Raw genomic sequence first — 17167 nt, 5'->3', positions numbered from 1 at the left:
TGTTATAGCTTGAGCAGTACTTAAGTGAAAACGCTGCTAGTCTTGCAGTTGAACCAAGGCTCTGCTGGTTTTTCATATAATGATAGCAAGACAAGCATGACAAACAGATCAGCAACGTAACTTAAAATGTTATGTGCCCTCTTTTTCAAGTTTATGTGTTAAGTCCAAAAAATATTGAACAGATGTAATGCCAATTCTTACACTGTGCTAATATCTGTTACAATGAAGAAAGCAGAATTTTAAGATATGCTATTTAACATTGTCTGTGGATGTTGTTTCTAACTTCATTAGTGACTCAAAGCACTAAGAAGGTATCTATTACGTTAAAAGCTAGTATTCCTTCCCCTGACAATTTGCTTTAGTAAGAATCTTGTTTGGAAAGTCTTCCCTACTCCCTGCCCTCTCCTGCACTTAAACAGCACTACTATCACCCTGCAAGCGAGAGGACCAGCTCCGTAGTAGTTTGCAGTTCTTCAGAAGTGAACCAGATTTTCAAGTTGCCGCACAACGGCTATCAACATGCTTCCAGATATTTTTATTGAAATATTTGCAACCAAATTCCATACTGGCTTAAAAATGGGTATGACTTCTCTGATTTAATGGGGCTATGACTCATGTCAGGAACGGAGCTGCAACCCACTGCAACTATAAGGCTGCAAAATTAGAAGAAACTAAGAAATTATCTCTCTAATAGTTTCCTCAGGTAGGATTCTTTCCATCAGTAAAATCGGAGATCTAATATAGATTATAAAAGTAACAGTAATCCATGATTCTTATCCACAACTTGGACCTACATGATTATCATACCAAGAATTATGAACGAGGCAAGGTTTGCTCAAGAAACAAAACACCACAACTCAATTTAAAAAAAAATCTAAAGAGTCCGCATGGCAAACTATTTGGCCATTGAATATTAAACAGTTTCTCAAACCTAAGGGGCAAGAGAAACCATTCAATCACTGGAGAATTTGTATCCTCTGACAGAATTACTGCCCTGCCTACACATCATTTAACATCACACAAGCTATGGCAGTCTTTGGAAGAGCAGAAAGCCCCTTGGCTAGAAAGAATACCTGACAGTGATCCAAAACGCCTTCTAGTTGAATTGGCAATAGTCCCTGCAAATTAGTATTTTTAATAAAGTAAAACTTCATGTTGATCAAACTTTCAGAACCAATAAATAGATGTAAATTAAAAAACCCCTAACATACCAGGAAGGGTTACAAAGTCAGCATTAGTAACATCAAAACCAAACACAAAATCCGCCCTTACTTATGCATTTGCACTACCCCAAAGGAAGATAACAGATCACTCAAAGTGCACTGTATTTTAATTTGAAAGATATGAATATGCTATTTATTATAGAGGCGGTGAGAACTGAAAACTAATAGACTCTTTCGTACAGAACTAAAACTGACGGGTCAGCTACAGCACAAGGCTACTCAGAATTGCACTTCTGCTTCTCGCTTGTGTTCCCGCTCCACTTCTTATTCTCTCTGGCTAATAGGTTGACACAAGGAAAAGCACAATTATTTTCCAGCCACAAGCTCCTGGGTAAGCTCTGCAAATACACCTAAACATGCTCCGAGATGCCGCAGCAGTCAGAACGATCCTGCCACTGACACGCTTGAGCAGCCCTGAAACTCGACCCAAGTGATGAAATACAACTAATTACTCTTAGTGGAGAAAGGGAACACAGCCCGGCGCTGCCCGGAGGGTTCCAGCTCCGACTGCTCGCCTGCAAGGAGGTCTGGGCAGGCGGGGAAATCCATTTCCAGGCAAGCTTGAAAGAAAAGGCTAGCATAGAATTGATTTAAGCATTTCCTAGTCTGAATACAGCAACAGCTTTGCACAAGGATAAATGATCTTCAATATTAAATATGGTGAAAGCGAACCCGATGATCAGCATACAGTAGCATGAAATCTGCCTTAGCAGGTTAAATCAGCTGCCTGATGAAGTTTTCTGCTAATGAAGATGGAGCAGAACATTCTGATAGTTTCTTTAGAGTACAGTTACAAAAAACGAAACACGTTTACATAATAAAAGAAAAACACCCTTGAATTTCCTTACAACAAAGTTCATTCCATTTCTTTCAAACTGATAAATTAATGTTTGTAAAATGAATGACGACTTCGATGCATATAAGATTTCCCATGATACGAGCTGTTTAAAAGCTAACATTTTATTGAATGAAGTTTTGTATTAAACTATTTGTCATATTTCAGTCGGTTATGTTACATAATATTGATGAAAAATTGTATTTATGTACTATTCAAGTGGGAATACTTTTATATGGATGGAAAAAGACTTCCATATCCCTATTCTGCTTGGCTCTTGATATTTTTTCCTGTTCTATAGAAAAGCAAAAGCAAATATTATTGTAATTCCTATTTTTTTTTTCTACAGAGAAAGCAAAATTAGACTCTCTCATCTTTACAAGGTCAAAGATGCCTCATTTTGCTATGTGTAGAAAACCAAGAACCATTTCCATTTGATTTATTCTGTTCCAATAAAATGAAAATGGCCTACATGAAATGATAATGTAGGAGTTCAGTTGTGTGTTCCTTTCCTCCACCCACAACGACATGCTTTCTGAATATAAATAAGCGCAGATCTATTATCTTCCCTTTTATGCTCTTTATTGTAGCATCTTAATTTCAGATCTCACTGAACTCCCATCAGAAACTGAAAATGGCAAACATGGCAGAGTGAAAACAGCTACAAAGACTGTAAGAATATCTTACATATTTATAAGGAACCAGGAAAAGAAAGGAAATTAATCCACTGTATAGTTAATTACAGTTAATCTCAAGTACTAAAATATTCTTAAGTGGAATAGTTTGACACCATATTACAGACTGCATTGCAACCCCAAATCTCTCTCTCTCTCTCTGAGGTCTGAAGGTTTTTCTAAATAATACAAAAATATCTTCATTATTTGACATTTAAAGAAAGGAATATAAATCCCTGAGTAAGCCAAAGACAACTAATATGTATAGCCTCAGAAAACACACTCAAAACCAAGACCGATTTTAAGGCAGCTTCCAACCTCAGACAGAACACAAATAGAAAACTGATGTGTCACAGAAGAAGAAATCTAATTAACAGGTGGATTTGCATTGACAATAGGCTTTGAACTTTACTTCTAAATGTCATTGCTTCCCCGCTTAATTTGCAAATCTTAGAAAGGTACTATGTCTACCGTTAGGACAACAGGGTCGATGTGCCCTTAAAGTCAAATGGAAATATTAAGTACTTGTTGTCTAGCATGGTGTGCTTGTACACACTGTTGCAACAAGAAAAAAACCCCAAGAAAACAAAACCAGAAGCTGACAGAAAAGAAGTATACTAGCCAACTATGGTAAGCTGGTATTTGTGTTTCTAGGTAAACAAAATTCATCAGTTTCTTCCACTGAGGCTTTGAAGTCAAAGTGAGTATCTTACAACAGTATTATGTTGGTGGGACAGAATACTATTTACTTAAAAATTACAACTAGATTCAGATTTAATAACAATTTTCAATGAAAGCGGAGGAAAGTACATCCTCTCAAATGATATGCTATTTGTGGACCTAAATTTTGAAGTCTGTAGACTCTTTAGGACATTGCCCATCTCCCTGCTTCCCCCTCTCCCCATATATATATATATATATATATATATATATATATATATGTATCTCCAAACACAAGCACTGAAAAAAAATAAGTACCTTCACAGTACAAACCCAATCTTAAGATCAGCTTGTATTTTTAAAATATAAAGTAGATATTTCTCTTACTCAGTTCGTTTCTTTATTGTTTCAGTGTTCTGCTTGCACAAATTGATATTATTCTTTTTTTCTTTTAAGTTATATTTGTATGATAAATTTGGATTATAACTAAAAATGAAAAAATTCTCAGTAGCCATTTCCTAATGCTGAATTACATTGCTCTTGTGGCGACGCGCTGAGAAAGAGGTGTGGTAGCAAACAGTGGTACTCCGAAGTTAGGAAAGAAGAGCAAGGACAGCTATTCTCTTCAGACCTGTAACACGCCAGGAAGAGAAACACTGGAAGCAGAGAGTAAGAATGAAATGGTCTCCTAAGAATTCATGATCCCTCCCTTTTACCCCAAATTCACAGATTTTCCTCATGAGACATCAGTGGATGCTCTAAGTAGCCTACTTGAACAAACAAAACGTGCTATTTAGGTTATAACATTTCGTCAAGTCAATCTTCACACAACGACTGTGTAGCACGTGTATTATACGCCAGGTCAGAACAGAAGAGCAGGTTTCCACTTTCCCTGCAAACACGCTTCAGGGATATCTTGGGGCAGAACAGGCCACTGATGCTTCTTGTTATCTAAACCCTTCACATTTTTTTCTGTACCGGGAGAGTTTCAAAATGCTGTCCTCTTCTAACAAATCTGTCACACCGCCCCCCCCCCCCCCCATCAATATCAATAGACTGTGATAAATTAAATACTGAAGTGAAACCTATCAGGGTATCTGCAAGTATGACAGAGCTTCAACAGTAAGGATATTTCTCTCCGAGGCACTGCAGTTTGGCGGTGGCAATCTACGCTCTTGCCCGCTAGCAGGACTCGGAAGATAACCAGCTGTCGTGCTCCGGCATGTGACGGGGTTTCGGTATGCTGAACAGAATGCTGTGTGATGGAAGTTATTTACAGAAGTAGTTTTTAATACCAAAAGTAGTATGCTCAGTATACAGTAAGAGTCCAAACACTTCTAAGCATTTCCCCCTTAAAGGCCAACACTGAAGTTAAAATGGAGCACATGTTAGCAGTTAAATGCTTTCTTCACAGGCCAAATCGGTAGTAGAGTTGTGGCTACAATACAGACTTTGATTGTCTAGTTCAGAAACAGACTCGAAAAAACCCCTCCAAAACAATAATTAAAAAAACCAAAACCCCAAACATTGAAAAAGCAGCAGTCAGGGGGCCCGTCTTGTTCAGAGTGCACCAGAGCAAAGAGGCTTTCTGGTCTGCAGTAGTGTTTTCGGCTGAGGGAAGATGGCAGGAGATCCCCTGTTCTTCTTCCAGGGCGGTGGCTTTGATGCTGTTACCAGCACTGTATTGCTCTGTTGCACAAAGCGCGTATAGCCCTTGCAGGACCAGCTCAGTTCAGGCGAGTAAGGTCCATCCTTACCAGGGCATACCTGTCCGTGACCTTTTCCTCTGCTTTTTACAAAGGCAATAGATAGGAAACACAAATAAACCTGCCAAAAGAAGAAAATAAGAAGAAAACCACAATTAAATGCAATTCTTTGTGCGGGCGCTATGTTCTTTCAATGTACGTAAAGTATTCAGATGCAGCTTTCCATGTCTCAAGAGAATTTAGACAAGGTGTTTGGACAAGCAGAAAAAAAATATTAGCCTGTAACAGTCTCTTCGGTAACGAGTTAAGCTACACTTTCTGTTTACTTTACAACAAATTCCCGCTAACCCTACTCCCATCTCTGTCAAATTAATTCCTGAACCGTGCTGTTTTGTATAAGGTACAAACTTAAAACTTTTAAAAGCACTTTGGCAATCCCTAGATCTAAATCAAAGGCTAATTTAACTAAACTGGTTTTCAACCAGTTTCACATGCAATAGAGGCAGCTTGTTATAGCTTTACTTTTTTTTTTAATATTATTTATTTTTACAAACATCCTCATCTATTGTGAAGTAATACCAAATGTTTATCCTTGCCTGGGAAGGGAACTATTGATTCTCAAAAGTCTTTTGAGAGAAAGGAAGCTGTAAAAGGAAAAGTAAATAAATAAATCACATTTATTCAAGTGAAAAATAGTTTGTCTTAAAAGGTACTCTTTCAAACCCAAATGAGAAGCAACTCCCCCTTTCTCTTGCCACCAGCTGACTGAAATGGTGAAAGATTTCCTTTTCAGACACCACTACAGTAACAACATATAACAAAAGACTGTCACAGTCACCAGGGTCCTTGCTTTGCTCAGTAGCCCTGTAAATGGTGTAAAATGGTATTCAGCTATGATACCGAGATTACTTTAACAGTTGTGTTGGCAGTAAATATTGCTGTAGTTACCTCAAACCCAAAACTTTCCAATAAATACTTAATGTTTTTGGAACTGCTTATACTGCTCTTCTTGATCGTACCTTATCCGGCCATACCTTGGATGGGACTTCAGTGGCATACTGGGTATTACTGCAATTACTGCTATTGTATTACTGCAAAACCCTCTTAATTTTTAATATAAGGAAAGAATGGGTTTTTTCCCAGCATAGATTATACCAGATTGCTGAGCAAAATAAGCTTTACTGGCATTAAGAAGTCTTTATTGCCTATATGTTTGGCATAAAAATGCCACTAAAAAAATAAATATTTAAGATAGATATATATCTACATATATAGATATCTATCTTCAGTGAATCCAACTCAGAATATTGACAGAGGAAAAAGATATGTATTCTTAGCCTAAATACTGAAATTAATAGCAATATTCCTTATTTGGCCAGATGTAGTCTAGGAAAGCTGTCACGGTATTTTGGTTATATGCTGATTGTTTATATACGATCTTATTAATGTAACTATCCTGGTATATTTTGGCTTTATTGTATCAAAATAAAGGTGCCACATTTCAACATGCCTCAGGGCTGGGCCTACGTTGCAAACTTTCAATGGAGTAAGTAGTTTGGTGATGAGTTGTGAAGCAGCATGATCCTCGATTGACGTATTACTGCCAACATAAATAGTGGATATGCACTTAGATGAGCAAAATTACACATTTATCATTACGGCTTATTTCATTTCTGCGGCAGAATTCAGTTAAGCCAGGAAAAGAACAGAGCTGCTAGAATAACTACATCCACATTAATACAACCACGTTAACAGAGCTTTGATACTGTACCAAACGAGTTCACAGTACCGTTTTTTGTGATGGAATCCAATTTGGCAGCCTATGCACTGAATCAGATTTTGAGGTTGACTCATCCCAGTTTGCTGCTTTGTTGTTGCTGTTGTTGCACCTTCAAGCTGGAGAGCTCTTGGGACTATGCCTAGTGCCCCAAACATCTTGTCATGCACATGGCCATGATCTTAGAATTGTGATCCACTGGGGTGATTAAAGGGAGGGTCCAAGTCAGCCAGGCCCCAAGACTACGTTTAAATGACTCTGGCCTTTTTACTAGTTTAACTATACTAGTTAAAGATTTTGGTTCAGAAAACCAAATAATTGGGGGGAAAAAAACCTGATAAAGCTAATGGGCACAAAATGCAAGTAAGAAAAAAAAAATCCTAAAGGCAATTTTTTTCTAAAAAAAGTCATGTGCTTTATACTAAAACAATATCTATGAAATCCATACTTTGTGTCCATCTCTGAGATGAAAATACTGAGATGTCATACAGAAAGTCACTGCAAAATCAGAATCAAGACTCACTCACATCCGTAACTCTTACCTATTACAACAGCTATGGCTCCCAGTGCCAGTCCCAGAACCAGTATTAGGGGTGTAATGAGTAGTTTTCCAGCTGAAATGCAAAATTCATTATACAATTCAAAGTAGGCACTTTATTTTTCCCTTTCCAGCCATCCATAAATATTTTGATATCGGCCTCCCAAAAGCTGGTTCATTTTTTTAATGCTTTACTAGGATTCATATTTGTAAATCCATCCTATAAATCCAGCTAGGAGCTATCGGCACTCAGCCAGCTCACTGCACACATTTCTCGCTGCCCTCTTCACCCACCACAACCCTCCAAGCACAGCTCATTTTGTATATTAACAGTTAGCTTGCATTTACTTCTGTCTCCGTTCCGAAATCCCTCAGGCATCGACGGGAACGTGATAGCTATGAAGCTACTATCATTGGGCTCCCCCAGAATCCTACTGTACAGCAACCAGCCTGGAAAGATGCCGAGCAAACCAGCATCTTTGAGAGTTCAGGTTAGCTCAAGGCAATGAGACCATCACCTCTAAATATGCTACCGCTTGCTTTAAAAGGCTACGGTGAAGTCCTCGTGTACAGTTGTGATTTAGGTCTAAATCAAACCACAGCCAACTCTATTTTGGATCAACATTGAAAAGGATATGTTGCTGCCCTTAGATGAGTAAGGCAGCGAGGTCGTGCAGCACACCGGCTAGAGCGTAAGAACAAACAAACATGCTCATATTCTTTTTTTCTGTTGAGTTCATGAGCTGTAGAAACGCACAGAGGGAAGGCAGGGTTCCTTCTGAAACACCTAAGCTGAAACCGAACTTTGAAACCAAGTTATCTTTCTTGCATTGCATGCTCTCGACTGAACGGCAGAATCTCCCCAGCTGTGCTGGCTGGGTGGTTGGACCAAAGATGTCACTTGTCCCAGCTGTTTGAAAACACAGCAGGGCAGGCTTTTTTACCGATACAGCAGCAGTCTGACCAGGGATTTGAAATTAAGCAATTCTCTAAGTTAAGCATGTGTTTGAAAGATCACCTCTAGAAAGGGAGGAAAAGTGAGTTTGTTACCTCCCTCTTCCCTGCCCTTCCCTCTCTCAAGTCACTTGGATCCGATTTCAGTAAATGGATTACTTCATGCAATAATGATGTAAGCCTCTCCATAACCTGAGCCACTAATTTGGGCAGTCTGAAGGAAAAATGAGATATTTTGGAAATATTTACAGCAGTTAGATGAATTGGTCCTTTTCATGCTCTGTTTTGATAGCTTTTAAATTTCATAGGAGTGTTGTGGGTGCGAAACATTAATTCCTAGAAGAAAAAAATTGGCAAATATTATTGGTATTACTCTAGTTGCTAGGCATCCTAATGGTAGACCTTCTTGGGACTCCACTGTGCTGCATTCTACACACACAGAAGTTGTCAAATAAATTATTCAAGTGTAGACAGGAGAAGGAATGTGGAGTGATGGAAAACCTCAAGAAAACTCCAAAAATGAACGATTAGAAACATTTAAAAATATTACCGGAGCCTTTAACCGTTTCAAAGCAAAGCTTATAAGATTGTTTTAAGGTATGAACTCTCTTTATTAATAACCATGTAATTAGAATGTTAGAAAATTATACATTTGGTACTAAAATTATTAAAAACTTAAACCACTGAACTGGGACTAACTACACAGAAACAGAGTCTGCAGAAAAGGCTAAGCTAGCTTCTGACTAGAGTAATTTCTTTGCAGACACAAAGAACAGTTCCTAAGCTAATTCAATGTATGAACTTGTTTACTCACATTTGACAAACTAACTCAGAGCTGAAATAAAGCATGAGTGTCCTTTTTCTTCTGCCTGTGAATATGAAGTTATGAGTATTGTGTAGTGCCAAGATCTTATAGGATAAAATGACATTTCTTTGTTATGGGACAGTATCTTCTTCTTGTTATCAATGCATTCTAAAGGTTAAACTTTAAAAACAAAACAAAAAACCTTTTCTCCTTATTTATCTACAACATTTAACTCCTTTATCTTTCCTTACTTTTGTGAACTAAAATTAAGGAACAAGTTAACACAAGGTGAGCAAGACTTGCACAAGTTACCATCAGGAAGAGTACAAATCAGCAATCACTGCAAAGCAGCAGATATATACCTTTTACTCCATTTTTATCAGCATTGACTGCAACAAGTATAAAATGCCCCATTTTATACATCTGAATTGAACATTACTTTATATCCAATTCCAGTCTGACACACATCATTTTGTCATAGTGTGAAGGGTTATGAGGCTCTTAACCATAGATTTGTGACACACCAAGAAACGCTGCTGAGACTGAGGACGTTTACTGCAGGCACTAAAGTTCCGAAGATCCACTGCCCTACGTCCGTCAGCTCCAAGACTGCTAGCAGAGAGCAAATGTAAAACTTGCCTCAGAGCTGAATAAAATCTTGGGTCATTAGTCATTGTGGTGAACTCAGCAGTAGGTTATGATAGCCAGCCTGGTAATATTCAAAGCTAGTTTTTAAGGATAACTTAAAAAGAAATGGTTGTAAATAGAAAAAGCCTCAAAAGGGAATCTTTTTACAATTCTACTCAAATTGATGGTAAACAATTTCTCTACTGGGCTACTCAGCATGAAGATTTAGACATCTGTGGTAACGTAGTAACTGTATTTGCAGATGTCTCAGAGGGGTTGCATTACTTGTGATATAGAGAACGATATCTTTCTGCAAAATGAGGAAACGTTTAGGGAAATATGAGGGAATATATTTCTCTTGCATAACTTCGGGTTTGGTTGCAGGTTTTAGGGTAATATATATAACCCCATAAATCCTTAGAGAATTCTTTGCCATGTAAAAAATCAATATATTAGTTTTAGAAAACAAATTTAATCACTAACATAAGAGAAAGTTTTGCCTTCCAAGTCTAAATATCATTGTATGTGTCCTGGTTTCAGCTGGGATAGAGTTAATTTTCTTTCTAGTAGCTGGTACAATGTTTTGAGTTCAGAATGAGAAGAATGTTGATAACACACTGATGTTTGCAGTTGTTGCTAAGTGGTGTTTATACTAAGTCAAGGATTTTTCAGCTTCTCATGCCCAGCCAGCGAGAAGGCTGGAGGGGCACAAGAAGTTGGGAGGGGACACAGCCAGGGCACCTGGCCCCAACTGGCCAAAGGGATATTCCAGACCATGGGACGTCCTGCCCAGTATATAAACTGGGGGGAGTTGGCCTGGAGGCGGGGGGGGATCAACGCTCAGGAACTAACTGGGCATCAGTCAGCAAGTGGCGAGCAATTGCATCATGCATCACTTGTCTTGTATATTCCAATTCTTTTATTATTATTGTCATTTTATTATTGTTATTATTATCATTATTAGTTTCTTCCTTTCTGTTTTATTAAACTGTTCTTATCTTAACCCACAAGTTTTACCTTTTCCCTTCCAATTCTCTCCCCCATCCCACTGGGTGAGGGGAAAGTGAGTGAACGGCTGCGTGGTGCTTAGTTACTGCGGGGGTTAAACCACAACAATATGTTTAAGCAATGGAGCCACTAAAAGCATCTACTTACAGATCACAACACTCGTATCTCTAGATTTAAATTCTAATAGAAGTCTGCATCTGTTTCAGAAGATGCATCCTATCAAGTATATACAGGCAACTTCTTACAAATCAGACTGCCTTAAATGATAAAGTTGCTAATGAAGGTTGGATCCTAGAAATACAAGCTTCCTTCTGCAGTGCTCAAAGCCGTGCATACATAAAGTGAATTGCGCACTCTGTCCTGGGACAGGAGAACATGTCAGTCAGATCTGAAAACATGCTGCTTTCAGATTTACCTATCTGAAATGCTATGTACCAGCCAAAACACTTTATTTGCTTTAACAGCATCATCACATGTTGTGTCCTGTTACATACCCATGAAGTACCTAGCAACTGATTTTGAATATAATTCATCCAACTGAATTCAGGTGGTACTTAAGTGGCATCTTAAGTACACGTAAGATAGCTGAACATGTTCTTCCTTTCTGTGCAATTCACCGCTAACTCCAGTTATAACCAAACTTTCTGCCTTCAACAACTTAGCCAAATAATTACTATGGGAATGAAATCTCTAAGTCTGCTGGGACTGAAGGATAAAAGCAATTTCTGGTTAAAACCACTGGTTTACAAAGAAAATTATGTTTAAATTTATGCTGCCCTAAATGCTTTTCCCTTATTTTTATTACAGAACAGTTTGTGACTGTAGGCACAAACACTTGCTTCTCAACAGAAACCATGGTAGCATGTCAGCCTGCCATGAAGTGTTCTTTCCTTTCTACACACCCCACCCACCCAGATTTGGTAGAAACAAGCCAAAAAACCTTCACTGCACAAGGCTACAAAATCTTCACACTTACAAAAGTATTTCTTCTCCAGAGCACGAAAGTAAAAAAAAGTCACAGAGGAAAATGTATCTAGCAACACCTCAGCAGTCTCCCACTGAGGAGATACTGTCCTCTTAATTTCCACTACTTAGCTAACTAGCAAAGACATTTTACTACAGGAAATCCAACCTTTATTTCTTCCTACATGTTCCTAAAAGCATAGTCTCTAAATTTTAATGTCCTATCTCTCTGCTACCATCTCCTCTTTTTAACACCTTCTGCTGACTCTCAGAATGGAACCAAAAGCCAGGCTTGTACAGTAACACCTACTGATGATAATGCTCCCCTCTTGCCTGATAAAGCCTTAACGTATTTACATTTACAGTTCTAGCTACTGGGACATCTCTGAGCCGAGGTGTGAGCCCTAACTGGAATTAAACATTTCTGGGTTTTCAACTTGATCTTAAATGATTAAGACAAGGAAGCTTAAAAAAGGAAAAAGAAAAAAAAAACCCCAAAACATGGCAAAGAAGAATCTGATAGATTATAAAAGAAAAATATGAGAAGGTAAGCAAGCTATTATTATTTACTCGATTCCATGATAACAGAAGTAACCAAGGAAATTATCAGGAATCAATCAAAAAAAAAAACAAAACAAAAAGCCCCCAAAACAAACAGAGAAATTGAAGTATTTTCTCCACATAACACATAGTGAAATCCTACAGCCCCTACCAGAGATGCTGCGGAAGCCAAAACTTAAGAACTTTATAAATTAGTGAAGGATATATCTATTGATAGTTATTAAGCAAAGGTTCAGATACAAACCTTAACTAAGAAATGTCTACAACAATGATTACTGGAAATAGACAGGCAGTGAGATCTTATTTTTAATTGCCCATTGTTGGGGACAAGTCACCGGACAGACCTTTACACTCACCCAATTAACAGGCACAGATCAATTCTGCTGAAGTTTTACAAAGACAGCTGCTCATGCCAGATTTCCACCATTCAAGATGGCAGATTCCACAAACTGAACTGACACTGTATTACAGTTAGAGATTATACTGTCTCAAAAGAAAAATGTAAGGAGACATAATCTTACAACAATATAATGACTTCTTAAAAAAACGTGTGCACATCCACATGTGCACTTGTGTGAAAAAAGTACAAAAATCCTAGACTGGCTCACATATGCCCATCACAGCCAAAATCTAATCCAATGTAGGAAGAGCAGTGAGCTCAATTCCTGAATTCTAATCTGATGTAAATTGTTGAAACTTTTATTTTTTTTATTTTCATGTGTGAGTTCTGTTAGGGCTCTGGAGTGTTTTGGTAGTTATTCGTAAAGCGTATCAGGATCAATATTAAAATTTAGAGCTCTAGAGACGACAGGGATTTCAGGTCATGAGTATCAACACAGAATTCTTTGAATCATTGTCAACTTGCGTGTTAACAAGCTATTGTAAAAATGAGGGCGATTACTACATGTGCTGGCAGGTTGAGCTAGCTCTGCCTCTATTCAAATGATGACCAGTCCTGTGAGAAATAGCACCGTGTGACAGAGATAGTCCTGGAGAGAAGTTTTTAATAGAAAACCCGATGAGAAATTTAAGCTGAGGCTTTGAGCTTTGCTAATCTTTCTTGGTTCACTAATTAAGGCAAACCACAAGTACACTAGCAAACAGGAAATGAAAGTAAAATATCTTATACCTTCTCTATGCATGTTCTTTATAACTATGAACATACACATCTTCACCACTGAACTTTAACTCATATAGGCTCTTCCAAATTTCTTTACTGCCTCCAAGTAACTGTTTGCAAATAAACTAATTTTCTTTCTTACTAGTAGAAGCTGTTTCTTTTTAAAAGGAAAAGGTTCTGTATTATTGTTTCCTAAAACAACAAACAGGGAAAATAGAAAATAATTTTAATAGTAGTTACACACATGCAGTACATGCACCTGTATTTTGAACTTTATGTGTGGCATTAACACATGCCAACTGCATATTTAGATACCTCACATGGAAACCATTACAAAAAAAAAAGAAGACAATAATAATAATAATAATAATAATAATAATAATGTTATTTTTTGCAGATCTATGTCATGATAAAACTGACTTATTTTATATTTGTATCTCCGTTGTACATAGAAGGCTTAATCTTGGAATAAGGTTACCCATGATTCTGCGTGTGAGCAGCACAAACGTGGTAAAGTCTCTGAGCACAGTCCCTTGCTATCATAGATGCTAATTCCAAGATGCATTTTAAAACAGCTTACATTGTTTGCCATTGTGGCTTTTACTAAAAGCTCTTCTGAAACCCTACTAAGTGATTTGAAATGGTTCTTGAATTTTAAGCCTAAATTTATTCATGAACAGTTAATACTCATGTGCTTTAGTGCCAGCATTGTCTTTAATCTTCTCATGCGCTGGAATTTATCTCTACAAAATGTATCAGGAGTAGGCACATCTAATCATTCTGAATTTTCATCCACTTTACTATTTATTTCTGTATCTTTAGTTCACCTCTCTCAAAGCTTGTTCTAAAGCCTTGCAAGTTCCTGAGGTCAAAGTAATGGGCCTGGATGACTTACTGTCATTTGTTAAACAAGCATTCCAGGTTTGTGAGTCTCCCACAACTTTGCAGAGCAGCAAGATTGGCATTCTTTTTTAGTTTGTGTGCCAACTCTTCTGTTATTCTAAAATGGAAATCACCTAGTTTTCTTACTGGAACATGTTTGGCTCAGGAGTATTGTTTTCACCGCAGGTCTGCTGACTTCTATTTCCACACATTCACTCTCTTACCTTTACCTCTACATTCAACATCAGCAATTGATTAAGCTCAAAGCCTTTCCTCATCCTAGGTGAATTCCAAGTCATCTTCAATTTCTATGCCTTAATTCAAAGTACAAAAGTCATATTTTCCTTAGTAGGCCCCCAGTTTTCAACAGTTAATACTCATGCTGTAAACTCACTATAGTGACTGAACTTAATGTATATGTAAGATACCACATAAGGTAATAATCTACTTTGTTACCTATTTTTTTTGTGCTTCTATAGGTTGAGACAGGTATACATCTGGGTCAACAGCAAATTAGGAGTGCCTTTTTTGTTTTTTTAAATAAAAAAAGTCAAGCTTTTGGCATCATATTCCTGTGAGAGAAATTAACGTATATAGTTGTATTTTGTTTTAAGCTGGATTTTACCTGAACCAAAGCTAACAGTTAAAAGGTAAGTGTCCTCCTATTTAAATGGGCAAACCTGAGTGATTTGGTTTTTCAAACCCAGATCAGGTTCAAATCCAAACAACACTTTGTTCAAATGGATCCTTGACACAGAGGTTCATTTAAAAAAGCTTCCTGCTCTGATCCACTTCTATATGCTTTTAGAATAACGATCACAGCCAGTAACATGCACATTGGCAGTATTTTTCCAGTATGCTTACATATTATTAAAAAAGGTTAGGCAACAGAAGCTATCAGAAGAGGACACAATACTTATTCATGCACACTGCATTGAAAAAGGGAGCACAAATGCTTTATATTTAAATATATTTAATAAACCACCTTCTACATAACTAAACAACAGGCTGCCCATCCGATACTTTAAACCTCTAGTTTTTATTTAACTGTTATTGATGCCCTCTACCCAAATCACCTCATTGTGCAGCTCTCCACAAAGAACATTTATCCACTCACCACAGACAGAGCCTCGCACTAATCTCCTTAAATGTGGTCTCTCGGGGAGGTAGCGGTATTTGCATCCAAAGATACTGAGGTTTGACGTGTGATCTCCGAAGAACCGGAGCTGGCGGTATCTCTCCCCGCAGCGGTAACAGAAATTAGTGTTACACTGTGAACAGGTCATGTGGTCACACCCTTCTGTTCTCTGGATGTGGATCTGTATGAATGGAAGAAAAAAAAAGATATTTTTTTTTCCCTCCTCCATAAGCACAGGAAAACAGGCACTAACCACCCAGTGCAGTCCGTGCATCAAATGAAAAGACACTGCAAGCAACGCCCTGCTTAACTAGGCATTTGCCTTAATTAATACTGCAGCTGTCCTAAGGCAATAATGGTTTTCTAAGGCATGGTTCAGAGCATCAAATATGAGTTATAGTAGTTTCCAGATTTCCATACATAATTCTCCACATAATCCTCCTTCTTTGTTTAAACACTCTTTGTACCAGATGAGAACGAGTGATCCCTACCCTCACTGAAAATTTGTTTTTATTACTGAAGCAGACACATTAGCACCAAACTTTATTTAAAATAAAAGCAGCACAGTAAATATAGTTATGAACTCTGTTTGACCCTTCCACAGATGGGTTTCCCGCTTATGCCACCTGTGGCCCAACTCCCTTTCCCATTACCATCACGAATTGATTTGGCATTTTACAATAAACACTAGAAAGGCTCTGCTGTTAGAGTGAATGATTTGAAAAGTATGGATTTTTTTTTTGTTAAAAAAAAAAAAAAAAAAAAAAAAAAAAAAAAAAAAAAGATTCCACAAATCGTATAAAAGAATTACACCAAGCTGTCACAATGCCCGCAGTACAGCGTGAAGCTGGGCTGCCTCGGTTCTACATCCATCTTTATGCTGATTGCCTGCATAAATAGCTCCATTCCTGTATCTCCACGTACTCTCCTGCAAAACTGGTACATTTACCTATTTGCACAGATTTGGTAACGCTTCAGTTTTAGTTAATAGTTGCGAGAGTCTTAAGAGAAAGGGTAGTCCTGGGGCGGAGTATTTCCCTAAATCAACTATGATTACACAGCTACTGCTAAATCTTGCCAACTGAAAATATAGCTAAATGGGGTGGTAAACACACACTTTTCCTAGCTCACAAAATTGCTAAAGACTCCCCTGTCCTGAGACCATGCTCCACGGTGGAATGGCAGATAAAATTACCTGATAATTGAGGTTGGAAGTGACCTTCGAAGTTCATCTATTTTAACCCCTAGCTCCAAACTGGGCTAACGTCAAAGTCAGATGAGGTTGCTCCAGGCCTCATCCCACTAGATTTTAAAAATTTCCAAGTACGGGTATGTCACAGTCTCTTTGAGCAACCTGTCCCATGCTTCACCACCCTCGCCGGGAATATTTTTTTCCCTGACATCCAACTGGAATTTTATTTGTTGGACCTTCCAATGGATGAACAAATGCCTCCTGAAATTCTTACCCATATCTACATGTATTTATCTTGCAGGGAGGTACAGGTAAAGACAAGGCATCCCCACTCAGTGGCCCTGCAAGTGCAGAGAGGCTGAAATCTCAGCTACAACTGCAGCCTCTCACCTCGAGAGCGGCTTCTGACTCCTGGGGCATCTGACATTTTTGGGAGGGTCGAGGGGGTTTGTTCTCTGGTGCTGATCAGGGTTCGTCTGGGACCTGAGAAACCTCGCTCACCCA

General features: G+C 38.1%; 1 protein-coding gene across 5 annotated transcripts in view; it reads right to left on the bottom strand.

The window, feature by feature from the left end:
* Positions 1-4661: 4661 nt before the first annotated feature.
* RNF217 (ring finger protein 217) overlaps positions 4662-17167 on the bottom strand; it is a 60939-nt gene continuing 48433 nt past the window's right edge. For 2 of the 5 annotated variants that reach the window (XM_075046880.1, XM_075046876.1), the window contains 3 exons: positions 15451-15652; positions 7418-7489; positions 4662-5219 (listed from right to left, as the gene is read on the bottom strand). In XM_075046880.1, the coding sequence (XP_074902981.1) occupies positions 5146-5219; positions 7418-7489; positions 15451-15652 (348 nt within the window). In that variant the 3' untranslated portion in view covers positions 4662-5145. Of the gene's footprint in view, positions 5220-7417; positions 7490-8616; positions 8704-14789; positions 14906-15450; positions 15653-17167 lie in introns of those variants that run through there. The other 3 variants (XM_075046878.1, XM_075046877.1, XM_075046879.1) reach the window with 3 other exon arrangements.

The sequence above is a fragment of the Buteo buteo genome, chromosome 15, assembly GCF_964188355.1.
Source record: "Buteo buteo chromosome 15, bButBut1.hap1.1, whole genome shotgun sequence".
Taxonomy (NCBI): Eukaryota; Metazoa; Chordata; class Aves; order Accipitriformes; family Accipitridae; genus Buteo; species Buteo buteo.
The sequence above is the reverse complement of the archived record's forward strand: the minus strand, read 5'-3'. Positions and strand labels throughout refer to the sequence as shown.